General features: G+C 42.9%; 1 protein-coding gene across 1 annotated transcript in view; it reads right to left on the reverse strand.

Annotated features, from left to right (window-relative positions):
* PDZRN4 (PDZ domain containing ring finger 4) overlaps positions 1-26,868 on the reverse strand; it is a 373,874-nt gene that overhangs the window by 43,614 nt on the left and 303,392 nt on the right. Inside the window, exon 4 of the mRNA XM_054989365.1 lies at positions 24,985-25,087. Coding sequence (XP_054845340.1) covers positions 24,985-25,087 — 103 coding nt within the window. The remainder of the gene's footprint in view (positions 1-24,984; positions 25,088-26,868) is intronic.

A 26,868-nucleotide genomic window follows, 5' to 3' on the forward strand; every position in this document is an offset into this window, starting at 1 on the left:
CCATTTTGGAAGTCCATCGGGCATCTTCAAAATATGCAACGAAGCGTCAGCTGCCTCGCGAGATTATTATCGACTTTTCATCGAAGAAGACTCGGGACACCATCCTATATAATTCGTACAATGTGGACTTGGACTTTCTGGGTAACAAGGTTAAGATACTGAAGGACGTTCCATTTTTAGCTCGGAAAAGAAGATTTAAATATAAAAGGTTTGCAGCTCTTCTGAGGAAACGTGAAATAAAATACAAATAGTTATTCCCGGAAGGCATCTGGTTCAGCTATAAAGACCAAGCCTACAAGATAATATCGGAAGTACAGCTAAGGGACTTTGTGTGTAAACATCAAGAGTTTCAGCAAGAAGAGGATTCAAAATCTGAAGGGGGGGAGGAGGGAACGAGCACAGTTACTGTAGCTGTTCAGAGAGAACTGCGCCCGAGACCTGGGGGGGGGGGGGAAGAAGACCTGATCCTGATTGTAGCTTGTATTTTATAAGATCTACCAATCTAATAGCATTTTATAAAGTTCTAACTTTAAGTAATTGTAGTATGAAGGGAATGCAATACTTGTAGATGTAGTGTGTGTGTTGTTATATGTTGTTTCTTCCCTCTCCCCCTGTTCCTATTTTTCCCTTTTTGTAGCGTTAGTAATTAAAAATAAAACATAATAATAATAAAAAAGATTACACCCATTTGGCTCCTGCCATTGTAAAAATCATTCAGAAACATTGGCATTTAGTATCCAGCATAAGGGGCTGTGAGACCGCCCCTTGGATCGGTTACTGGAGTACCAGGCACTTGAGGCACTTGAGGTTCATTCAGAATTTAAACAAGAGAGTACCACCGGAGTTCTCCCGACTGGACATTTTTCTTGCAGGGACTACAATGTATGCCAATATATGGTTAAATTACAGGACATTGCCACCCCAGATAGGAAGGTGCCCTTTGTTTGCTAAGTCCTTTTCCACCTGCAGAACGGCCAATGTCATTTACATTATCCAATGCAACTGCCCTTTGTCCTATGTGGGGAGCACCAGCAGACCCCTGAAAGTAAGAATTCAAGAGCATCTTTCGCGTATTAGAAATGAGGTCAGAGAAGCCCCTTTGGTAGATCATTTCCTGCAGAATAATCATCGCTTTAAAGACCTCAAGATCTCTGTTTTGGGGACGATTGACACTACAGGAAGAGGGGATGGGGAGAAGGCACTCCTTAGGCAGGAAGCGTCCTGGATCTTTCATTAAGCCTTGAACCTTATGGGTTAAATAATGAATTAGACTTATCGTGTTACGTTTAAAGGGAATCAACATCAGGTTTGCGGTATTGGAAGCTGCGGTTTGAGGTCTATTTATTATATTATGTAATATTGAATAACAATGTGTATCTGGGTAGTTTAGTTTTGTGATTTTTGGCGATTGTATGTGTGTATTGCTTTAAAAATGTAACAGTGTATATCTCTTTAAGTAATGTGAACCACTTAGTTCCAGTACCTATATTAAGCAGCGTGATTGGCAATTAGTCCCTACACAACATTGTTCGTAGATGAGACTTTGTGTCGAGTAAGAACTAGAAAATGAAGCACGTGGTGACCAGTAAGTTGCACCTAACTTTATTGTATTAATTTTATTGTTATTAACTGTTATATATATTTATTAAATGTTATATATATTTATTAAATATTTATTAAATATTTATTACATATTTATTACAATGATTATGATTATACATATAATGATTACAGTCCAGTTGGATTACTAGCCTGATGAAGTGACCAACGAAACGGGTATTGGAAATTCTGCTGGCTGAAACCCATAGCAGAGGAGGAGACCCAGCTTGCTGGCTGTGGAGGAAACCTGCTTGTCATCTTTCATTACCTCTGGAATACGCCATCTCCACTTGGGCTACTGTGCAATAGACTTTATGTTGACCCTGCCATTGTGCATATGAAATACTGGATATTTCTGTTCTTCACTCCATTCTTGAATTTTTGACTTATGATTTGTAATTCATTTACATGTTCATTGTTATATTTTGCATTTTGCACTTTGCTTATTTAGTAAATTTCACAAGATACGGTTGTTGATTTTTGACTCCTTAGTCACTGGGTTCTAGTTGTGTTGTTCCTGTTCTTCCCCAGTGAGCCCATTGTGTTAGTTCAGATAAAAATGTACAGCAATTTGCTCTGCCTCACAAAAGAATATCAGATAGCAAAGGCACGTCGGAATAGTTTTGCCTTACAGAGTTTCTGAAAGATCAACAGGTCCTGTTGAGGAGGAGTGCCTTCCAACAGTGCATTCCAAAGGAAGGGTGCCACAATCGTAAAGGCCCTGGCAGAAGAAAGTCATGCCACTTCAGGGGCAGGAAGCACCAGCAAACCCTGCAAAGATGAATGAAGCAGAGGAGGGGAGAGTTCATAATGGGAAGGATCCAAGACCATGAAGGGCTGGAGAGAACCAGGGCTGTTGTGGCAAATAAGGGCCCACTACAATTGCCAAGGTCTGATCTGTGAGGATTTTGCTGACCATGTGTGTGAGAAAGTGCAGGGAGGCATAGAAGAGAGCATCTCTCCAGGAAATCTGGAATGCATTTCCCAGACAAGATTTCCTTATCCCCCCCTTGTAGCATAATGGGCACACTTGGCATTGACAGGAGAGGCAAACAAATCTACAGTGTGGTTGCCCCACATTGCAAATACAGGTTGAAAGAATTTGGGCCAAATGGACCTTTTTAATTCTGCTGTTTGGAGTGACTGTCCTGAACTGCTTTATGGATAGCTCATAGGGTCATCCAGTGATAACTTGCCCAATCCAATACAAAGAGAAACTCTTGGCAAAGAGTTAGAGACATGGTGCCCCCCATTTCTTCAAATAATGCATCATGGTAGTATTGTCCTACAAATTTGAACACTCTTGCTCTGATCAAGGGGGATGTAACTAACAACCCACAACAGTAAAATCTACAAACCAACACAATATAATAAATTATACGAACACACAAATATGGCAAAAGTTACCAAACATTTTTATATAAAGTTCTTCTGAATAAGGCTGATAATGCCAACTCCTTTAGAGTACCAAATCAACACAAGGAATGAACAAGCCAATGAGCCAACCCCCCCCCCCCCGGGTATAATGTCCTAATAAAGTCTCTTAATAATGTAGAAAATATTCCTTTCTTCTTGACTGCAGCGGTCTTATGACGAACACGTTCCGAAGCTTCACTCACTCCTCTATCTCCATATGGATACCAGATATCTGGTATCCATATGGAGCTAGAGGAGTGAGTGAAGCATTGCAGAACCGCACAACCACCAATATACTGCGCTCTTGAAAAAAGAAATCCCGAAACAGGAGTTCAGCTTGCGCCCTGTTGAGCGTGTGGTGGCCCTCCTTCCTCCCCGCGGACTTGGCTGCAGATTCTCCCAGTTGGGAGTTGGTCATCGGAACGTGTTCGTCGTAAGACCGCTGCAGTCAAGAAGAAAGGAATATTTTCTAGATTATTAAGAGACTTTATTGGTTTGTGCATTCCTTGTGTTGATTTGGTATTCTAAAGGACTTGGTATTATCAGCCTTATTCAGAAGAACTATACATAGAAGTGTTTGGTAACGTTTGCCATATTTGTGTGTTTGTATAATTTATTATATTGTGTTGGTTTGTAGACCTTACTGTTGTGGGTTGTTACTTACATACTCTTGTTACCACACAATGTTGCCCTCTGCATTTGTTCTTGTACTGTACAAGGGGAAAGCAAGCCTGCGAAGCATACCTGATTTCCTTTAGTTCAAGAACATTGATGTGGAGAGAGGATTCCTCTGGCGTCCAATACCCTTGAACCTCGTCCATACAGCCCCCCCCCCCGTCCTGTCAGGGATGCATCTGTGTTGAGTGACGCCTACATAGGGGTGGAACCAAAGTGAGTGCTTAACATGAAAGAAAAGAGTCCAGTAGCACCTTTAAGACTTCATCATCTAACAAAGAGAACTGTGATTCTCGAAAGCTTATACTACAGTAAAGTTGGTTAGTCTTAAAGGTGCTACTGGACTCTTTTCTATTTTGCTACTACAGACTAACACGGTTAACCCCTCTGGATCTTAACATGAGATTCTCCTTCTTGGTCTCACCAGTGTAGGGGCTAGAAGAGACTTGGGGATGGAAACCTGTTTCAGTTTTTGAGGGCACGAGCCCAAAGTCTTCCAAGGCTTGTGTCACACCAAACGATAATTGGACAGCCTGCAATGATTCATCACAATGTCATTTTATGAAAAACAATCTCTATGCTCGTCTAAAACTACAGCTGAACTATTCTTAGACATTTTAACTATAGAAGGCAACGAGCATCTTAGAACTGTATCAGCTCTCACCCTAATCACCCCTAGAGTTTTTCCATTTTGCAGAATTTACAACCAATCTTGCCAAAATGTCTACAGAGACATGGTCAAGGTAAAGTTATTTCTTTTAAAGCCACTGAAATCCTACACTTGTGAAAATAGCTTCATGAAATAGCCAGCCTTTTCCTCTTTAACACTCACAATATATTATATTATGCAGATTTTTACACAGACAGCCTTATCCACAATGTATTTGTGACTATTTGGATGGAAATAGAAAAGCTATGGAGCAAGACAATCTGGATGTAAACAAGCTGGAACTGCTGGCAGCTGTGCAGTTAACAAAATAAAATTGCACTCCCCACTGTCTTTTCACTTATCAATTTTGACAGAAGACAATTCTGCCTTCTCATAAGCAGCAATGAACAGGACAAATCACACTAGATGCCAATTTTGCCAGAACTGATTTGGTTGGTTGCTTACCAAAAAGAAATAGAGAATTGTTTCTATTACACTCACTGGTGGAAAGACAATTTCCTGATATTTCTGTCTTCAGAAGCCTTCCCAAAACATCTGATCTCCTTAAATGTGCAGTATTTCAAAGACATAAGATTCTAGTAAAAATTTTGTCAAATATCAGTGTTCTAATTTCAACCTTGGGTATAATGCGTGCAATACTGAGTACTTAAACTAGAAAATTGTGAAGGCAGGAAAAAATATACAGTGGAGGGTTAAATTCCCTAGTAAATTATGCACTGGGCCTGGAAGAAGTTGAATCAATTTTGGCCAGTAATACTTCATGCTGCTATGCAGGTAAATTAAATTAATCTTAGGGGAAAGTATATGAGGTCTCATGTTGGCTTGAGCTTACAGCACAGACAATGGCATTTGTAAAAAGAAAATACTCCTATTAGGTGGCCCAAGTTTGGTCCTTTGTGCGTTCAGCTATCACTAAGTTGTTTCCATATAGTTAAGCTAATAGGGTGTGAGCTCACATGGCATTAATGCCTAAGGAAAGTCAATGGGAGGCTTGACTTTGTTGACACTTGCTTTTAAAGCATACTTAAGTCTTGAGCTTATAGAAAATCTGGAAGAACTTTAAGAAGAAAATATAATAAGTAAGTCAAACAGTGGAAAATTCTTTAAGGATTATAGATTTCCAGGCTACAAAAATCTCCACAGCCATCAGCACATCCTCTAGTAAGTCACAGATAACCTGAACCCCACCATTTCCTCTTTAGTTACCGTGAATGTTCAAATCCTTCCTGAAAGATGGAATCTTAAGGATCACTCCTATCTAAACACTGTATTTTCTCTAACAGCAATACACTACTTTAGCATATTATGATGGATGGATATCCTTAAAAACAGTGAATTCTTTAATCTTGACTGAAACAAAACTCTACCCCATAACACCATCCATATCTCTCATCCAAGGCTTTTCTCATTCACAGAAATAGTTTTTTAGCTAATGGTTTAGAAATATTTCTTCCATTCTATTATATATCTCAGATTATTATCCTTTCTCTTTGTTGCACTATTACTGAGACTGATTTTTGGTAGAATGTTTTCATCCCAACTCCACTAATAAGTGTATTTGGTCATGAGCAGAACACTAGAACTGAGAGGGGAACTTATGAACGTATGCATTCTTCTCAAAGACATCAGCTGTTTTCTGTAGCCTACTCATTGTTCTTAGCAACTCATGGACTCCTTCTCTCCTTCCCAAAAGGAAATGTGACAAAGTTCTATGTTAAAAGCACAATTAAAAACAATGACAGCAAGAAGGTATTTTCTATGTGCAAACATTAATTCCTAAAGCAAGTAAGAGAAAAGCCACTCTAAATTATCCTAGAGATGTATCTGTAGGATTTGCTCTTCACATGACATACAATCTCAACCATTCAAATTGGATGTAAGCCCAACTAATGCCAAGAGAACTTGCATTCAAGTAGACATGGTTAATACTATGTCATGTGAAGATCAAATACAGCTAAAATAACTGAAAAGACGTTACATTTTTTAAAAAAAATCCAGAGGACCCCTGAAGATGCAGATGAGGGCAGACAAACGTTTGATGAAGGACTTTAAAAATGGTTGTACCCTTATAACACTGGACTCTGCACAACAGGAATGATTTATCTCCTGGATTTTCCTGTCTGGGTTGCATCCACGCATCACTGGATATTGCACCATCTCAATCCTTTTCAACTTGATTTTCCTGAGCGGACAATAGCCACTGATGTGTGGATGTAGCCCTAGAGCATGAACATTATTACAATAGCACAATAACAAACAACAGGTTCTTCCACACTGGTCAATAGGTGGGAAATCATACATACACTGCTGAAAGTACCTGCCATGAATATCTAATGCTATTCATTCACTTATGTGAATATGCACACATAAAGAATAGCTTGTTTGCCTCCTAAGTGTAGCAAAGTTCATATACAGTACTTTGAAAGCCTTATAACAGCTCTATATTATTATCTTCGTGTTGCATAATGGGAGTTCAAGCTACCACCAAGTGAGTTAATGGCAGATTTGTGGGGATTTGATCTTGGGACTTCCAGATCAGTAGTTTAATCTCAGGGAGGAACTACATGACTCATATGTAGTTTTTTTTTTTAATGCAGCAGTAGAGGTTGGGAACTTAAGGAGCTGTAATATTCCCCCCCCCCCAAATCACTACCCCAACCATTTTTTACCCTCACTGCGAGAAAAAGACAAGTAACAACAGCTTGTGATTGGTAATTTTAAAAAGGGAAATGAGAAAGAAGCAGCAGATAAAAATCCTTGCTTCATTCACACTGGTTCCCCTCCTTTAAATTGAAGCCCCTATAGCTGTTGAAAATCATCTAAAATTATAGAAATGTTATGGAACAGGGAACTACTACTGAGTTAACTTATATACTAATAGCCAAGTGGCCCTGATCTTAGGATACTCAAATCCAGATATTGGAGCCTAGAACAGACAAGATGGATCTTCCTACAAACCTGAAAAATGTCCCAGGTTTGCAGAAAAATCTGAAATCTAAACAAAAATACATAGGAGGGCGTTAAAAAGGCCAAAATGGAGTGTCTGTAGCTTTAATTAGATGCCCTCAGTTATTATTGCTAGGCAACCATAACAGTTTAGCCTGTATTCCAGGCTTGGTTTCTGTCAGTACACGGCAGGGGAAGGGGACAGGGCCCTTTCCAGGGCTGTTTTGGCCTTTGAGAGAGGAGTCATTGGCACCAGGCCCAGAAGGAACTACAGGACAACTTGATACTACATGACTTGCAGGACTCACCCAGGCCTGGCTGCTTGCTACTATTCAGGAGCAGCCCCCCTCAACCCAATGTAGTGCAATGGTTAGAGTTGCAGAGTAGGATCTGGGAAACCAAGGTTCAAACACTTTGCTGTGAAAATACACTGGGTGACTTTGATCCATTCACACCCTCTCAGCTAACCTACCTCTCGGGGTTGTTGTGAAGATAATATAGAAGCAAGGAAACTGATGTAAGTTACTTTGTGGAGAAAAGCAGTATATAAATGAATTAAATTAATAAATATAGGTGAAGAAGGGGGTCAGATAAAAGGTAAGTTATTTAGTGGGTTTGAAGGAGGGAAGGGTGTAGGGTAGAGGTGGGCACGGTCCACATAATGGACCTAATTTCATCACGAACTTACCCAGTTCGTCATTTGCGAACACGCAGGCCGTGGGCTTGTGTTTTTCTCACGAAAGCGCTGAACATTGGGGCTTTCTGCACGTGTGTCCGTTGGCCCGTCATGCCAGGATTCCCGCTCAAAGAATTTCCTAGGCAACGGTGTGGAGCCACCTTCCCCGTTTGGAACACACCAATCTTAGCCCAGAAAACCTTGATTGGCAGCTCTGTCAGCCAAACAGAGATCACCAGCCTTTCTGCATAAAAGACAAAGCGTGCAAAGCCCCGCTCCATTTTGCTGGCGTGGGGACGCGAGTTAGCTTCTAAGCTTAGCAACTGCTTGCTGTGGGGAAGGGTTTTTTTTTGTGAGAGCACGGCTTGTGCCTTAGGGCTTTGGGGCTTCAGGTGCAAGAGAGCTTTCTCTTTTCTCCATTCCTGTTTAATTTTTTTCTCCTTTCTATTCTAGTTTTCTTAAGAGCACTTTTTAAAAAATCCTTTTACCGCACTATCGGGTTACTCTGATTTCTTTCTGCGTTTCGAGTCCTTGGGTTCTTCTCAGGCTTAATCCCCCCCCCATCTCTTCCTTTTTTCTGGGTTGCTGGTGGGTTCTATTGTGCTCTGACCCCACCCACTTACAGACCCACAGTGGATGCAAGGCAGCTTTAGGCGTTGTCTGCTTGAGTTCTTGCCTTCTTTCCCCCACGTTCTTTCTTGGCTGCTGATGAGATGCAAGGGGAGGGAGACTGCTATTAGGCTCTGTGAAACACCCACTCTTTGATGACCGGCAGCACGCTTTGGGGGGCTCTCTGCTTCACTTCTTTCTAAGCCTTTCACTCCCTAAATAGTGGGTGAGTTGGGGGGAGATTTCCTGCCTGGCTTTTGAGGTGCAAGGGGAAGACTGCTACTGGCCTCTGTGAAACACCCACTCTCTGACAACTAGCAGCACGCTTTAGGGGGCTCTCTGCTTCACTTCTTTCTAAGCCTTTCACTCCCTAAATAATGGGTGAGTTGGGGGGAGATTTCCTGCCTGGCTTTTGAGGTGCAGGGCACGCTGTGAAAAAGGCTGTTATTGGCCTCTGTGAAACACCTACTCTCTGGCGACTGGCAGCTCGCTTTGGGGGCTCTCTCTGCTTGATATCTTTCTAAGCCTTTCACTTCCTAAATAGCGGGTGCCTTGGGGGGAGATTTCCTGCCTGGCTTTTGAGGTGCAAGGGGGAGACTGCTACTGGCCTCTGTGAAACACCTACTCTCTGGCGACTGGCAGCTCACTTTGGGGGGGCTCTCTGCATTGTCTCCACCTTTGCATGGGCACCTGCTGTCCCCTCTGGCCAGGGGGGAATGGGTCCCCTGAATCATGTCCGCCCCGCGAAGGCAGGATGGTGGTTGAGTTCTGTTGCTGATGCTGCTGTCATGTTTCTGTCTCCCCCCTCTCAGGAACCACCCTGACCCATCCAAGCAATGTCTCCTGTCCTGCCCATCCCCCACATTCCGCAAAGTCAGGATGGCAGATCCGGTCTGTCTCCCACTTCACGAGGGACTCTCCTGTTACTGCTCCCTCCTTGGTTACATACACGGTTGCGATCGAGCAGCTGATTGTACCATATGGGGTGGAGTTGGTTGTCGACGTGGTGGCTCCCCTGTCAACGGGACTGACGGGTCCTCTTTCAGCTGGTTGGGAAAGTGTCATGCTGCAACTGAGGACCTCGGCAGCGAGGCAGGAAGGTGGGTGGGTGCAGTCGGATGATGTCGGCTACTGTGCTGCTCTCTCTTTGGTTAGCCTGGTTGTGTGATCCCGCAACCGAAGGATACAGTCGGTTGACAATTTGGTGGATCCACAACGGGACCTCTTTCAGTTGGGTGGGGATGTGTCCTGCAACTCTGGTCCTTTCTGGCGAGGCAGGAAGGTGGATCTGCTGCCGCTGCCGCAATGTCCCTTGGTGGGACCCTCGGCTAAGGAGGACAGTCAGTAGCTGTGGGACCTTTCCCCTCCTCCCCCTCCTCATGACAACACATAGTGTCCCTCGTGTCCTCCTCATGATGACACGTCCTGTCCCTTCCATCCTTTCTGGCATGGCAGGAAGGTGGGTGAGGTCAGCTGCCGCCGAGTTTACGCTAAGATGGAACTTCAGGTGCGGCCACCTGGTAGCTGTGGGATCAGGCTTCCCCTGGGCGAATAGGGCCTCTTTTCCCCCCCTTGTCGAGAATACCAGAGAACTCTGTTTTGGCCTGTTGGGAAAGGGGGGAACCTCCCCCTCCTCCTGACGACAAGCCCTGTCCCTGGTATCCTCATCCTGATGACAAGCCCTGTCCCTCGTATCCTCCTCGTGACGACAAGCCCTGTCCCTGGTATCCTCCTTCTGATGACAAGTCCTGTCCCTGGTATCCTCCTCCTGACGACATGTCCTGTCCCTGGTATCCTCCTCATGATGACAAGTCCTGTCCCTGGTATCCTCCTCCTGATGACAAGCCCTGTCCCTTGTATCCCCCTCGTGACGACAAGCCCTGTCCCTGGTATCCCCCTCGTGACGACAAGCCCTGTCCCTGGTATCCTCCTCCTGACAACAAGCCCTGTCCCTCGTACCTTCTAAGTACCTCCTCTTATTCTTTATAAACTCAACTACTTCCATTATAATTTGTATATTGACAAAACAGTCTAAGGCATGACTGTTGACCCTCCCATCCTTTCTGGTGAGGCAGGAAGGTGGATATGCTGTGGGGGAGGGGGCTGCTGTGCCCACATGTCCTTCCTTTGTCAACGCTGCCATGTTTGGGGAAGTGGGTATTGTCAGCGACCGTCCTGCTCCTGTGAGCGCAAGGGCCCCTCCGAGTGGGGAGGCTGCTTCCGCTCCCTCCCCCCAGGCATGGGGGAGGGGGCTGCAGTGCCCACATGTCCTTCTTTTGCCAACACCGCCACATTCGGTTCAGTGAAGTGGGTGTTGTTGGTGACTTTCCTGCTCCTGTGAGCACAAGGGCCCCATCTAACTGGGGAGTCCGCTTCTGCTCCCTTCCCCCAGGTGTGGGGGAGGGGTCCGCAGTGCCCGCGTGTCCTTCCTTTGTTGACGCCACTATGTTCAGTGAAGTGGGTGTCATTGGCAACCATCCTGCTCCTGCGAGCACAAGGGCCACTCTGAGGCTCAATCCTCAAAGTCCAGTGACAAGTAGGACAGTGGCCCAGGTCAGAGCCCTGCCCCTAACCCAAGCAAGCAGACACACCATGTCACTGAGGTGGGACTCGTTGTCCACTGCCCAAAGAGGCTCCCTCTGAGCAGGGTAGCATAAGTCTCCTTCCCTCGAGGTGTGGAAGACATCCTTTCCATCCCTACCGTGCCTTCCATTCCAGCAAGGGGCCTTTGAATTGCTACATGATCTCCTGTTGCGGAGTTGGCTTTCACTCAAGTACATCCATTCATTTCCCATCATGGGGAGTTGGTCTCCCTGCCCCCAGGGAGGGCATCTCTTGTTGATGCAACCCGATGTAGGTGGGTTTTGTGGGCAGCCACCTCTCCTGGACAGGAGCACAAGTCTCCCTCCTTCCACCAAGGACGAGTAAGGGTCAGTCAGAATAGGGAAGGGGAAGTTGTTGTTTGTCTCTTTCGAAAAGTGATGATTGAGGAGCGTTACATGAGAACCTTTGGTGGGGAAAGTCTACTCAAGTGAAAATCTGTGGAAAAAACAAGGCCTTTCTGAATCGAACCGTTTCTCGAACCGTTTCTCGAACCGGGCTGGTCCGTTAAAAAGTTTGTGGTCCATGGAAGTCCATGAACCCCTGTCCTGCTTCAAGTGGCTGCCGAGTCTGCAGAGTGCTGCTGACAGGTAACAAGGTCCAGCTGGCAAGGCGAGGAATGTGCAAAGTCCGTAAATCAAGGGAGTAGTCAAGGACAAGCCGGGTCGGAGGTCAGAGAGACAGTTCCAAGGAGCAAACGCAGGCAGCACAGTAGCAGCTTAGAGAACTCGCTGAAGCCACGCTGAAAGGAGCCCTCCCTCTGGCTTTTATACTCTGAGAGCATTCGGTCAGCTAGCACAGCTGCTTCAAGTCTCCTCCTCTGAAGCCCCTCCTTCCTCTGAGAAGGTTGGCCTGTTCAGAGCCTGGAGGCGTGCAGACAGACGTCGGATCTGTAAGTCTCTTCTGTCCCTGCCATACTGACGTTGCTCTCGATAGTCTGGAGATGTTGGAGGGGATAAGGAAGCTGGCTGTGTCTGGGCTGGTGGCTCTGGGTGGGGAAGGGGAGCTTCTGGCTGGGATTCAGCATCTGACTGTTCAGCTGTGGTCGGCTGCTGGGAGACAGGCTGCTCCTCCTCAGGAGGGGCAAGGCTGTCAGCAAGCGTCAGCTGTTCCAGCTCCTCCTCCTCTGAGGACTCGTCAAGCTCAGGCTGTACAATGAAACCCCCGAACCGGCGGTCCGTGGCCGCCTCCCGGTCCGTGCCCATCTCTAGTGTAGGGAGATGTGAGCATATAGAGTGAGCCATCAGGTGGAAAAGAGGAAATAATGTGGAGAAGGGGATTCAGGGGAAAGTGAAGTACTTTCAGGTTCCCCACCATGCAACTTGGCTCCACTCAGCTAGCACCATACAACTGCGCCATAGGCGAGAGGCTGCTAGGGAAGGAGAAGTTGAAGACCGGGGGACAGACAAAGGTGAGTGGGAAGCAAAGAAGGAAGCAGGAAGAGGAGGAGAGGCTATAGGGGATAGGGAAGGGAAAGAGAACATGGTGGATAAGGAGAAAATGAGACACCACCAAGACTTTGCCAGTCCCTACTTGTCAATATATTTAATTCTGAACCCAGCTGAATCTGATGATGCTTAAATCCAGAGTCTGGAGCCATGAATGGACAAGTCAGATCATTTTACAAACCTGAAAAATGCCTCAGATTTGCAGCAAAATCTGAAATCTTAAAACATAAAACAAAAATAAGGGATTAACCCCCTCCCCCAATGATGAAAAGAACACCTGTAGCTTTAAGTAACTAATGCCCTCAGTAGCCATGGGTAGGCAACCACAACAGTTTTTTCCAGCATTCCAGGCTTGGCTTCTGTGAATAAAGGCAGGGTAAGAGGCAGGGCCCTTTCTAGTGCTGTTTTGGCTATTGAGAGAGAATTAATTGGGGCCAGGCCTGGCAGCAACTATTGAAAGACTTACTATCACCTAATTTGCACCAGGCTGGGCTGCTTGCTACTTAACAATGTGAGAAATGAGGCAAAAGTCCCCCCCCCAAGGAAAAAAACCCAAACTGTCCTGTTAAATATATTTTGTTTATTTTTATAGCTTCTTTTTTTACTTTAACGTGCACAGTGCCCAAAGTGCTTAATAAGTGTAATAAATATACTCAATACAAATCCTAAATAAATTGTACCCAAGACTCCCAATTTAAAATCCTAGGAAAGTGTAAGTATGCATATACATCATATATAGTCCTATATATATTTTGCAACCACTGGTTGCAAAAAATGCTGCCGAGAAATACAATACTGCAATAAATGTCCAAATCACAAGGTGGAAATAGTTCCAAAGTAGGCTTATCTTCAATGTAAATAAAAGGGCTATTTATTCTTTCTTTTACAAGCACATGAGCTTGAAGCCAAAATACTTCAAAAGACAGGATACTCTCACCATCTTCAAGTAGTAGATGGGCGGAGCCTAACGGGCGTTGCCAGCTTTTAAAATCCCATTTCGTATACAAATTTTATCAACGGCACAAGATTACCACATCAAACAATACAGCATGTTGGCAAGAGATTTGTATTATCCAGTTGGTGTTTAAGCGACAAAATAATAACCGTAATACTGAGCCCTTCCCATGATCCCCATGCGAAGCAGAGCGGGAGTCATGGTGCCTGAGTCCAAGGCAGGAAAGTAGAGGAAGTGGTGGTGTCCAATCCCCACGCAACGGCAGTGATGCCTGATCCCTACAGAAGTGCAGGAGCAGTGCCCAAGCCCTGTGCAAAGTGAGGGAGGTGGCAGCACCTGGCTTGGCCCACACAGTGTGATGGAGGCAACAGCACCTAGCTCGCTTGAGCTCTGCACAAGGCCTGTGTGAGGTGAAGAAAGCAGTGCCCAGCAGGCTGCTTCATCCTTCCTCCATCCCTCCTCACTTTGGGAGGGTGGGGCAGGATTTGGCAGATTGCCTCTTCCTCCCTCCCTTCTTTGGGGGGCAAGGGTGGGGTGGGCTGAAGGATAGACCCTTTCCCAAGGTTTTTCACTACCAGTACACCCCTGCTCACAGGGTTGTTCTGAGGATTAAACAGAGGAGAAAAGAATGATATGAACTGCACTGGGTTCTCATGAGGGAAAAAGGTGGGGTATAAATGAATTAAATGAATAATAAATATAGCTGAGATGAGGTGGCAGATAAATGTTAGGTTGAATCAGACTGCTCTGGTTCGACCTCACTTAGAGTATTGTGTTCAGTTTTGGGCACCACGATTTAAGAAGAATATAGACAAGCTGGAATGTGTCCAGAGGAGGGCAATGGAGATTGTGAGAGGTCTAGATACCAAGTCCTATGAGGAAAGGTTGAAGGAGCTTGGTATGTTTAGCCTGGAGAGGAGATGACTGAGAGGTGATATGATAACCATCTTCAAGTACTTGAAGGGCAGTCATATAGAGGATGATGTGGAATTGTTTTCTGTTGCCCTGGAAGGTTGGGCCAGAACCAATGGCTTGAAATTAAATCAAGAGGCTTTTGGCTAAACATTAGGAAGAACTTCCTGACAGTTAGAGCGGTCCTTCAGTGGAACAGGCTTCCTCAGGTGGTGGTGGGCTCTTCTTCTTTGGAGGTTTTTAAGTAGAGGCTAGATGGCTATCTGACAGCAATGCTGATTCTGTAAACCTAGGCAGATCATGAGAGGGAGGACAGGAAGGGTTACATCAGCACTTAGTTCTTGTGGCCCTTTCTTATACTCCAGGGTAATACCAATCACCACTTTGGGATCAGGAAGCAATTTTCCCCAGGCCAGTTTGGCTAGGGATCCTGACAGCGCTTTGCCATCTTCTAGGCATGGAGAAGGGATCACTGTGTGTGTGTGTGGGGGGGGGGTTTGGGGGGTTGGGGGGGGGAGGTAGTTGTTAACTTCCTGCACTGTACAGGGGCTTGAACTAGATGAACCTGGAGGTCCCTTCCAATCCTATGATTCTATGATTGGCTGGTGGGAAGGAGAGAAAGAAGCAGGGAAAGGTGAAGATATGAGGGTTGCCAAGATGAGAGAAAGGAAATAGTGTGGGGGAAGGTGATACGGGGGGATATGAGGTTCCCCTTTTGTGAGTCCTTGCAGGTTTCCCATTGTGCAACTAGGCCCAGCCTGATGACCGGTACCATGCAACTGGGTCATTGTTTTCCCAGACAGAGGCTGTCAGGGGCAGGGAAGGACAGAAAAACTGAAGTCAGGGGGCAGATTATGGTAGGCTGGGGGGCAGGAAGGAGAAAAGGAGGTAGGAAAAGGAGAGATGCTAAAGTGGCTTTCATAGAACAGAAAGAGAAAATAATAGTGGAGGGTGAAATGCAATGTCCCTTGCAAATCCTTGTGGATTCCCACATATAATTTTCCAAGAACGAAACTGTTCCAAATTTCCAGCTCATTTTGAACAGCAGACTCAAATTGCAAGATATGCCTCTTTGTAGACAATAATGATCTTTAGTTACACACAAGTCTGCATCTTCAAATCAAATACAGTGAACATTAGCGTCTGCCATCTATTTGACATAATTAGCATTTGCCATCTATTTGACACATAATGATGGCTGTAATAATTTGTTTCCTGTGCACCTCCCACCCCACACCCAATACCAGTGGTTTGTACTTGGATGTATAAGCATTGTTAGAGAATTATTTGACTCAACACTATACTTTAAACATCCAGCCATCCAACCAGAATTAAGAAGATAGAACAGATGCGTTAGCATATGCTCTGAGGAACATTTGTCTAGTGAACACAGTATATAACTACAATTTAAAAATTGCTACAGTTGCTACAGTTCCACATACTTGAGCATTCTGAACTAAAACTCTGTGAAAACTATTTTAGCGTGTTAATTAAAATCAAGTTGTAGAGCACAGCACTTGCCTGCTAGACAGCTGTTGGGAACCTAATTATTTGCCTGAATTGCAGTTTAGGGCACTTGTACATGCCAAATGCTGAGAAAACTCCAGCCTAATGGCCACTTCAATCTTTACAGCCCTCATACGGTCTCTGAAAAAAATCTCATGTCACGGGGGGTCCTCACAGCGGGGTCATAACACATTAAAGCGCTTGTCAGTCATCCCTTCTCAAGGATAGCTGGTATTTCTGCAGCACAACTGAGCATGCCTGAAATAAACTAGGCATGGCTGGCAGTTATGGGGACGTATGTGGACTTTCCCCTAAATCAGTGGCAGTTTTAATTAAGAATCAGTTCTTTGTGCACCACCATCTGGAGTTTATTTCCCACTCACTACTCAATTGCTATTTGATCCTATATTATTGTTGTTGTTGTTGTTTATTTATAGTCCGCCATTCTCACTGAGATCAAAAGTGGATTACATACTGCAAGTGAATACAATTTAATCGATAGCTAGGACATTTGCAAAGCAAAAATACAATATGATCAACAGTTAGGAGATCCAATGAAAACATGTATTAGGTATAGTAGCCACAAATTTGAAAACTAGCATAAAGTCAAACACAAATGAAACGTTTCTGAATTGAAGTATAAGTAATTAACATGCCGTCTTTAGCAACATCGAACTTCCCAGTAGGGACACATCTACATCAGCAGACAGTACCCAATATCCTAGTCTATGGTCCCTATACCTTACCAAGGTGTCTGTTTGAGCTATTTCTTATATGACACAACCCTATAATCTGAGAATTTCAGAATTCACATGCCTGAAAATGGCTGATTCAACAATATATTTGGTAATAACAATAGAATAAGAAAGTCTATCTTTTGAAATACAACACACACTTTAAAAACATTTCTTGTATACTTGTGTTATATATGATGTATTTTCCATATAAGCCTACAAAAGTGGATGATTTATAGCAACTCTTATATACAAAAGGAGATAACATTGCAGGCTCCTTCCTTATGGAAAAATACATCAAAGTGGTGTAGCAGAGCTCAGCAACAATCTCGGCAAAATTAAGCTCACTTTTCTTCCGTGGGGGTGGGGAAACCTATTCTGTGACAATATTAACACGCAAGTTTTATTTATCTTTCTGATGAAATGAGGAGTAACTGTATGCTCATTTCATGAAGCAAAACTAACATTACTTTCTGCTCTGTTCCTACACTAACAGAATGATTAGAGATAATGGTGACAAATTCACCTAAGTCTGTTTTGTGTCCTTTTTGCCTTCCCCCTAGTGATAATCCCTGGTAAGAGAAACAATTCATATCCATAAATTGGGATATTCATTACTAGTGACAGCTACAGATGACATCTCATCCGCTTTGAATGCCATCCTTCCACCCCCACCTTTTTATGATAAGCACTGCTAAACAGACACAAAGATTAAGAACAAACAAGCATGACAGGAACTGACCTGATATCCTGATTTACTTCAATGATCCACTTATCCAGATTAGATCAAAAACGGGAGAGTGTAATTTAGTAGCCCAAATATCTGAGACAGCTGGCAGAATTATTAGCTTGCCATCTCTATTACCGGCTTGCTCTATGACCTTAGGCAGATCTCTTAATAGGTCTGCCCTTTGCTGATCCACTTGAAAGGGAGATAATAATCCTTAAGTACATTATATAGTGGTACTGAGTTTCCTTAATGATTATAAAATAAGCTCTCCATTTTAAAAACAATAGAAAAGCGCTATTATGTTAACAAATGGCCAACACACATATTTATGGCTAACCTGTTAAACAATACTTCATATTCTGAGGACTAAGAATAGGGCTGGAGTTCTCCTCACTGGAAAATCTACTCCAGCGCAGCAGGAAATGTGACTGGGCAAAACTGGGGGGTTCAGATGGATGGAGTTTGAAGCAGTACCTCTTTGGGTGTGCATGTAAGACTCATTTCAACTTTAAAAAATTTCCCTTAAAAAAATAAGTTTTAATTCTTTACACAGAAATTACAAGGTCACAAATTTTAAAAAAATTCTGCTGTGGGTGATCAGTACTCCAGATGTGTACTTGCGCCGCTGTTGCTACAATCGTGCTAAAATATTCTAGTATTAGTGTGAGGTCACAGCTGCTTTTTCTATGCAGCAGTTATCATCATAAACGAAGGCTGGAGTGTTGATGCAGCAGCAGCAGTTACAGTTTTGGTGATCTTGATTCTCCTCCTATACATAACAGGTATATTTTATTTTCCATTAAAAACATACAACTGTGTATTTACCAGATTCTTATGCACTCCCTGCATTGGCCATATTGATCCCTTTGTCCTTCACTCCAGTCTTCTTTCTCCTCAAATGTTCCAGGTATAATTGCAATGGAAAATTACAGCCCTGTTCATGGCTCTCATGACTGTTCTAGGCTATAACAAATATGTCTTTTATTAGGACTGTGGTTAGAGAGCACAATATTTCTTCAAGGCCTTTATTTTAAATTATTTCTGTGGCTGCTGAATTTGGAATCTGACTTTTACTTGCTCGGGGCTCTTTCTGATTTATTTCAAGTTTTAGAAAAAAATGACCTTAGTTTGATATAAAGAAAAAGACTGCAGTTTTGAGGACTGTGAACATAAAAATTTCTTACAATTTCCTACTGTACACTTGGTAAGTCAGACTGCAGCCAAAGTGAGAAATTCAGTGGGTTGTATCTGATATACATATGGGAAATTTGTTTGTCACTGGAGACCAATTTGAAAGTATATTGTAAGCCAAGGGTTGGAGCTGTGTTATTAGAGATGGGCAACAGGAATTCTTAGCTGAAAGACAAAAACAGGATTAATCCCATATAGGGCTTAAAAGGTCAACACAAGCACTGTGAATTGGACCCAAAAAGTGAGCAAGAATAGTTAGGACAAGACGGGATTGATACGGTCCCTATGACCCATTCCAGTAAGCATTCTGGCCACATAGTTCTGTACCAATTGTGGAGATTCTTTAAGGGCACATAGAACTCAAAAGCAGTAACCAACTCTAGACATTACCAAGACATGTACCACAGAGAGCAGATTTTTTTCTGTCTAAGAAAGGCCACAGCTGGTTAACCAGCCAAAGCTGATAAAAAGTACTCCAGTTTGCCTCTGCCACCTGCTTATTCAGCAGTAGGTCCACATCCATGAGCACCCCAAAGCTACAGACCTGCTCCTTCAAGGGGAGTGCAAATGCATTCAGAATAACTGACACCTTCAATCCTGGGTCTTTTGCTCACCAACAGCACTTCCATCTTTTGGGGGTTAAGTTTCAGCTTATTAGCCTGCAGTTAGCCCAAAACTCCCTCTGGGCACCAGTTCAGGGCTTCTGCAGCCTCCCTGAGATCTGCCAGAAGTGTAAGACAGAGCTGAGTGTCATCCGCACCATGTAGATGTTGGAAAATATGGGAAACTATATAGAACCTTGAGGGACCCCACAGGACAGAAGTCAAGGGATCAAGCAGCAGTCCCCTAGCACCATATTCTGAAACCTACCTTCCAGCAGAACTAGAAACACTGCAAAATGGTAGGTCCCAGTCCAACCCCAAAAGGTGGTCCAGAAGGACACCATGACTGATAGTACTGAAAGATGCTGAGAGGTCGCGGAGAATTAAGCAAAGCTGCACTCCCAGCACAGGTCATCCACCAGGGTGACCAAGGTTCTTTCATTCCCGGAAGTTAGACTGGAATGGATCCAAACAATCTGCTTCAACTGAGAATTCCTGGAAATGTCTACCCACCACCTGTTCAATCACCTTCCTCAGAAATGGAACATTTGCAACTGGTTCATAATTATTTAAATCTCCTGGACAAAGGAGAGGTTTTCTTAATACTGGACACACTAAGTCTGGAGCAAACTGTGATTCTCGAAAGCTTATGCTACAGTAAAGTTGGTTAGTCTTAAAGGTGCTACCGGACTCTTCGAAACTGAAGCAAGAAAATGTTATCCCAACACAATGGTAAGCAAGTACAGTTGTTGTATTAGATGGAATCCACTTGACCTCAGGTTGCTGTCTGGGTGCTGGGAAGAGAGTGCAGGCTGTGAAGAAGGATGGGGGGTTGTTGGAGAAGATGGGCCTTTTTACTTCCATCTATGGCACAATGTCCTCAGCTCAAGGAGGTCCATAGCTCATCTGTCTTCCAGTCCCTCCAGTGGTTGCTGTTGCTGTTTCAAGGTGCGGACCACCTGACTATCACAAGGCCTACTGAGCAATATTCTTGCCCACTAGGAACATGGGGAGGGTGCCACATTAGGGAATGACAGATGGCATGTCAAGGAGAAACATGTGGGTCCCAAGCCACTGACTGAGTAAAACTGGATTATAGGAATAGCAGACTTTGCTTTTAGTCAGCTACAACTGATGTTTTTAGGCATCAGCTTTCTACTGAGGGAGATTTTATAAGAGTTGGAGGTGGGCCCTGCAGAAGGAGGTGGATTGCTTGGTGACTCACTGTGCCTGTTTTGCTCAGCACTTTGCAGATAAATCTCTTGCATCAGTATTGACATGTCCAGGGTGGGGTGGTGGTGGTGGTGTTTCTCTTCGTCAGATGCGTGACGTTGCTTCAGTTTGGTTCTGTTGGGCTTTCTCTGGAATGAGCTTGCATTTAGGAGTGTGCCTTCACCATGGCAGCCTTATTCCAGTGTGTTTGTGCCCCTGAGAACCAGTTTGGAAACTTTCCCATGATAGGGAACAATGAAGAGTGGCTGGGCAGCTTGTTCAGAGGCACCTGGCTTTGCGGGAAGGCAGCTTTGCCCCAGTGTGTTTTTCCTGTGGGTGTCAGCTTCTCTGACTTTTCCCCCCATTGGAAACAATGAGTGGCTGGGGCACTTTATTCAGGGGCTCAAAGAATTGGACTCCAGGGTTCAAACTTTCTGAAACTTGGGTGATCTTTATAGAAAAATCAAGAGTAAGTTCCCTACAAATTTGGTGAAATTTGCTTGAAAAATCATACACACACACAACCCCTCAGATAGTTTTCTGCATAGGGAATAATGGTGAACTAAATATAGATTTCTCTGATTTGTTGGAGCCAGATCAGATAATCTTTCCCGGATATTGGGAATCCTGGATTTTTTTGGAATCCCTGAATCCCAGATCCAGATTTCCTGGATTTTTTTGGTGCACATCTCAAACCAGACATCACCACAAAGTACACCATACATCACTACATAACTGTGAGCACAGCAAATTTTAGAAGAATAGATGAGAAACTAACATCATGGCATACAGCACTAGGCACTGCCAAGATTCTGACCTTGCTAAAGGTATCCCTGAAACACCGGGGCACCTCCTTAAACAACAAGCTGAAACAACGACACCTCCTTGGCTTTGTAGTTGTTTCAGCTTACTAAAGGTATTGGCTTCCTTGGCTTGAAAATGCTGGCAGCTCCTTACTGAAGGCTCCAAGGATGCAGATTCATTGACACCCAGAGCAATTTTCCTCTCCACATCAAATACTGAACTGTATTCTTCTACTACAGGGGATATTAGAAGAGCCAATTAATTTGGAGGAAGGCTTTTTTAAGGAGGAAGAAGATTTCAAACATGAGCCAAAAAGAAAGATGGGGTATAAATATTTTAATTAAAATGTTTATTTTGCTCAGTGAAATGGTAGGATAGAATCCAGCTCAACTCAGGAACAGCAATGCTCACATGGAGTAAAAGTCCTAACAATTTGTTAAATAATTGTTTAAAGTAAAATGCAAACTTTGAACTGGATTCAGTCTATGACTGAACCAATATAATAATGACATGATACAAGAATTAAAATTAGTGTTACTAAATTCTTTTAGTTAAAAAAAATCAGGGTGTGCCATAAAGAAACACTTCAGTGTTTCAAGTATGTATGAGGCACAGCCACATTCACAAAACCGATGGTAAAATTTGCAAAGAGTCAGTTGTATGCTATCAGGAGTCTGAAGGGAGCAGTTACAGGCTCTCAGTTTCATAATCCTTGTGTTAAAAAGTCCCTAAATATTCTTTACAAGATAGACAAATCTATTTTGGTCTGGTGAGCAAATAATCCATGTGTTACAAAGTCTCTAAATATGCATTCACAAGATAGACAGATCTGTTTCAGTCTATTGGGCCCATCATAAGGTCTTTTTGAAAGGCTATAAATGGTTTCACAGAACATATTCTTGCTAGAACACCAGCAAAAATGGGAGGGGAAAAATAAATCTAGAACGATATATTTTCGCAAGTTAACTTCAGTCCCTTCGTTGACTAAAATTACTTATCTGCCTCTCATGTTACACTTCACAATTAGTGAGAAGATCAGAGCTGCTCTGGGAACCTGTAAACAGCAGCATCCTGCTTTAACTTTACAAAATAAACACCCCATCCTTTTGCTCTCACTTTTGGCAATGATCTGAAATTGAAATCTGAAATCATGTTTTCATTAGACTTTTCCCCAAGGGCTGGGTGTACAGTTCAATATATCCAGATTCCAGACCCAAATGACACATGGCTCTCCAAAATTCAGGTCCAGTAGCACCTTAAAGACCAATTAGATTTCCAGGGTATGAGCTCTGCTACTCTGCTCTGCTCATACTCAGGGTATGAGCTCTGCTACTACTACAGACCAACATGGCTACCCATCTGAAACTACGCCTCTCCAAGTCGTCATGCAGAAATCCACTGAACTTTTGCATTTAAACAAATAGCTGTGATCACTGGGCAAGTTTGGACAACCATCTGTGGGACGCAAAGGAATGTGTTGATGCCTTCTTTTTTGAAGACACACTGCTGCTTTTTTTGAATTTTATGCTTTATGCTGATTTGAGTCTGAATCATTGTGAATTTTGTAGTTTTACATTTCCTACAATATTCTGATGGTCCCATGATAACTGTGTACTCCAAGATAACACATTTGTACAGAAAGATGTGCACATTTGGAATATTAAGAGCTGTGTGTGTGTGATCACTGCCCTTTGCACTACTGTGGTGGGATAGAGATTACCATCAAGTCATAGTTGACTTATGGCAACCCGTGGTAAGGTTTTCAAGGCAAGAGACTAACAGAGGTGGATTGCCATTGCCTACCTCTGCAGCCCTCGTCTTTGTTGGAGGTCTCCCATCCAGTTACTAACCAAGACTGACCCTGCTTAGCTTCTGAGATCTGATGAGATCAGGCTCACCTGGGGCATTCAGGTCACGGCTTTCACTACCATAGCAGAATATATAAAGAAGTATGTAGAGGGAAGTGATATCACAGAATTCTGATATTACAGAATTGCTGTTCCTATCTCGATTTGCAATGAGATGGAGATTGTTGCAGTATAGCTTCTCTTCCCATAAAACAAACCTTTTCCTTGTTGCAGACTAGACATCTCCTTTCCTATTTAAATTTCCCATGATACATTCTGTATTTCAGTCACTCAGTGGCTTTGCCTTGAGCTACTGAATCATAGCTGACAGCAAATTAATGACTAGGATGGTGTGATTAGTAGAGATTACAGGCTACTGAGAACCTACCTGATCATTTACCACTGTCATAATACTTATGCTGGCTATTATTAGGCATTAATAATGGTGATAAAGAGGACATGCTTCCACTATACTAAGCTCTCTATATGGAATCTGGCTGCATTTTTAATACATAACTGATAAGCTGATTAAATGAGGGGAAATCAAAGTATAATTTGTGCTTTTAGAAAATGTTATTCTAAAAGCTCTCTCACATAAAAGGATATGTATATTAACACACAACCAATTACACAATAAATGAACTAAAGTTAATTCTTTCATGAGTCTAGTAGCTTTTTCTTGATCTTTGTAAGATGAGGCTGGGTTGGAGAGAATCCATTTTCTTACCAATCCCTTAGCAATCTATTCAAACAGTTCAAATAAAAATTTTATCCTGGGTAAGCTTCAGTGAGCCAATGTTATTTCATTTTTGTTTCTCCTTTGGGAAGAACTATAGTCTTCTGCTGTCTTCTAAAGAATGTTTTGTAAGAATAGGATGGGAGTGTCATTAAAGAGATCCATTTGCCTATTTATCAAGTCTCTGCCAGTGTGTTTAGTTTCTAAATATCAAGCAAGGTTTCATTACAAATTTTGAAGGCAGACCAAATATGAGGAAGATAAATTAGTTTTTTCCCCTAATTCCAAGAGGTATTGAATGAAACCTATTTAACGAAAAATAAAAAAAAAAACCTATTTGCAGTTTAAATCCATGGAAAGCATGAACATATTATACTCATAAAATAGCACACTTGCTCTTTTGCCACTGTGTTTAAATTAAAGATAAAAATCTAATGACTGTCAAATAAAGGGAAGCTTTGGATACTGAAATGAAAATCTAACAAAGGGCCACCATTTCTAAAAGTGAACTGTTATTGGGGGGAGGGGGGGACATGATACATAACACCTTTTCAATAGCTTGTGCAGATAAACAGACAATAGACTGAGACTCATGGCATCACATACAATTTGTTCTCATTGTACTATGTTCAGGAAATATTATATAAAAGAACTAAAAAAAGAAACTCTTATCTTCAGGATTGAGCCTTGATCTGTCAAGAACCAAGTCACTGTCTTTACAAAATCTAGTTATAAAGGAACACGTTATAGTAGAATGTCTCTGCTTTTTCACCTTTGAAAATTAACAATTAAAGCTTCTGATGCAGTTACAGCTTTTCTAACCCATTCTTTAAAATTGGTTGAGCTTTCCCACTTCAGAACCATGGTGAAAACTCAAAAACAGACACTCATGGAAACACTCTACTTTCATTTATATACCGTCCAGCCTTAGAGAAATGTGAGACATTTCACAAGTTTGTCAGAGGCTAGCGGGAACTTTTCTGGGGGGTTTTGTGGGGGAGGGGGAGGATTATTCTAATTATTGTATTTCTCAGAAGCTTTTGATATCAGCTTTGATAACACTATATATAAGACATGCAAATTGGTGTGTAATCGAGTGGGCAACTTTGTCTTACCTCACACTCAAAGTCCTCAGTTCTGTCTGCATCAGCGGGCAGGCTAGAAAGATAGTCATTACCTTCATAAAATTCATGCTCCACAGGATGAAGAGAATGGCAGCTATGTGAAACAAAGCATAATAAGAAGAGTAGGTTAGGTCTTTGATTCCAGTATTTCAAATTTAAAAGTATTTTAGAAACCTGTTGCATTAGTTTTTTAACATACAGAATGCTAATTGGAATTGCCTGAGAGAACTAACGCCCTTTGTGAAAATGCATAAAAATTAGTTATAATTTTGCTGAATAACAGAATGTGACTATCCAAGATAGTTTTTACAGTTGTGTGATCTTGACCAGAACCTTTTTTTTGGTACAAAAACCCATCGAATTTTACCTCAGAAAACATTCAAAAGTGAATTTGTAATTCTGTCTGTGATGGAACCAAGAGACAATGGACTGAAGAACTCATACAACTTAAAGGAATCTGATGAATGATGGAATGTTTCAAGGACATTAGAGGGTTGACTACACCACTCACCAAACTACACTCACTCACTATACCAAACTGGCTCTCAGTTAACTATTATAACAAAACAAATCACTTGGCTTTCTGTTTCTGTGAATATAAAAGTAATTGTTCCTTAGGTAGGTAATGTTAATGGAAAAGGGACAGGATTATTAAAGAATAGATTTTACTTAACTTACGACTTACCCAGTGCACATTGCAATGGGATACAGTACCAAACAAACATCCCAACAAACAACAGGAGTAAGCAGGATCAGGAAGACTCCCCAGCTAAGGGATCTAGCCAGAACACCGATGTGCACTAATAATTAAATGTAGGCGAGACACAGGGCCAAACTAGACATGCAGGATTTTAGGGTTGGATTTGGGTTCCCCAGACCCAATTCAACTTCCCTGCAGCTACACAGCAGCTTTGGGGAACAGCTGTAAAAATAAAGACACTAAATGGTCTCAAAGTGCCTCTGTGGGGGGGGGAGCTCCTCCCTCTGCCCTCAACCCATTTCCTCCTGTAAAAATAGCAGGGGAGGGAGGGTTTTTTCCTGCTTTACATGGAGTATTCTGTGGATGTGGAGCAGTAAAAACAGGAGGAAAAAACTGTTCCTGTGCTATTGTGACACAGGGAAATAGCTTGAAGTGGGAGAGAGCTGCTCCTCCTCCCTCTGCAGAGGCATTCAGAGGCTGTTTGGGATCTTCTTCTTTTTTTTTAACAGACACTTTTACTTTTTAAGGGCTGTATGGCTGCCAAAACCTGAGTTGGGTCTGGGTTGAAATCTTTAAAAACTTCCACATCTAGCGAGACCCAGTTTACTTGGGAATAAACCCCACTGAATTAAGTGAGACATCAATTTCTCTTAGGAAGTACTTAACTGTAGAAATGCTTCAAAAATTTATATAATCCATCACCTCCCCTCCTCTCCTGATGCTGCCTCTTTATAGAGAAAAAAAGCAAAAAGGAGAGCAGAGGCAAATTGAGCAACTGAAATTACCCTGGAAATAATTTCCAGAGTGCCCCATTCCACGCTCCTGAGCAAGTTGATGGTACAGATTCTTAGTAGATCAAAGGGTACGGAACTGACTAGGGCCCTTTTTGCACTTATAGTTTATGCCGCCATTTATGAGCATTCGCCCCGATCACACTGGCTTCAGCATTGCACCCATTCATTTCACAGTCCACTGCAGTTTTGATTTGGTTTCTGTGCTTCATTTCAGACCCGCTTTGAAGCCTAGATGCAGTTTTGGGCTTTGGGGGCTTTGCAATTCATGTCACACTTAAAAAAAATAATAATTTGAACATGCGTAGTAACATTGCAATGTTGGACCCCCCCCCCTTGCTTTTGCTGATTGGGCTGTCCCCTGCCCACTGGAGAGGCAATTGG

This window comes from Eublepharis macularius, chromosome 9 (genome assembly GCF_028583425.1).
Source record: "Eublepharis macularius isolate TG4126 chromosome 9, MPM_Emac_v1.0, whole genome shotgun sequence".
Taxonomy (NCBI): Eukaryota; Metazoa; Chordata; class Lepidosauria; order Squamata; family Eublepharidae; genus Eublepharis; species Eublepharis macularius.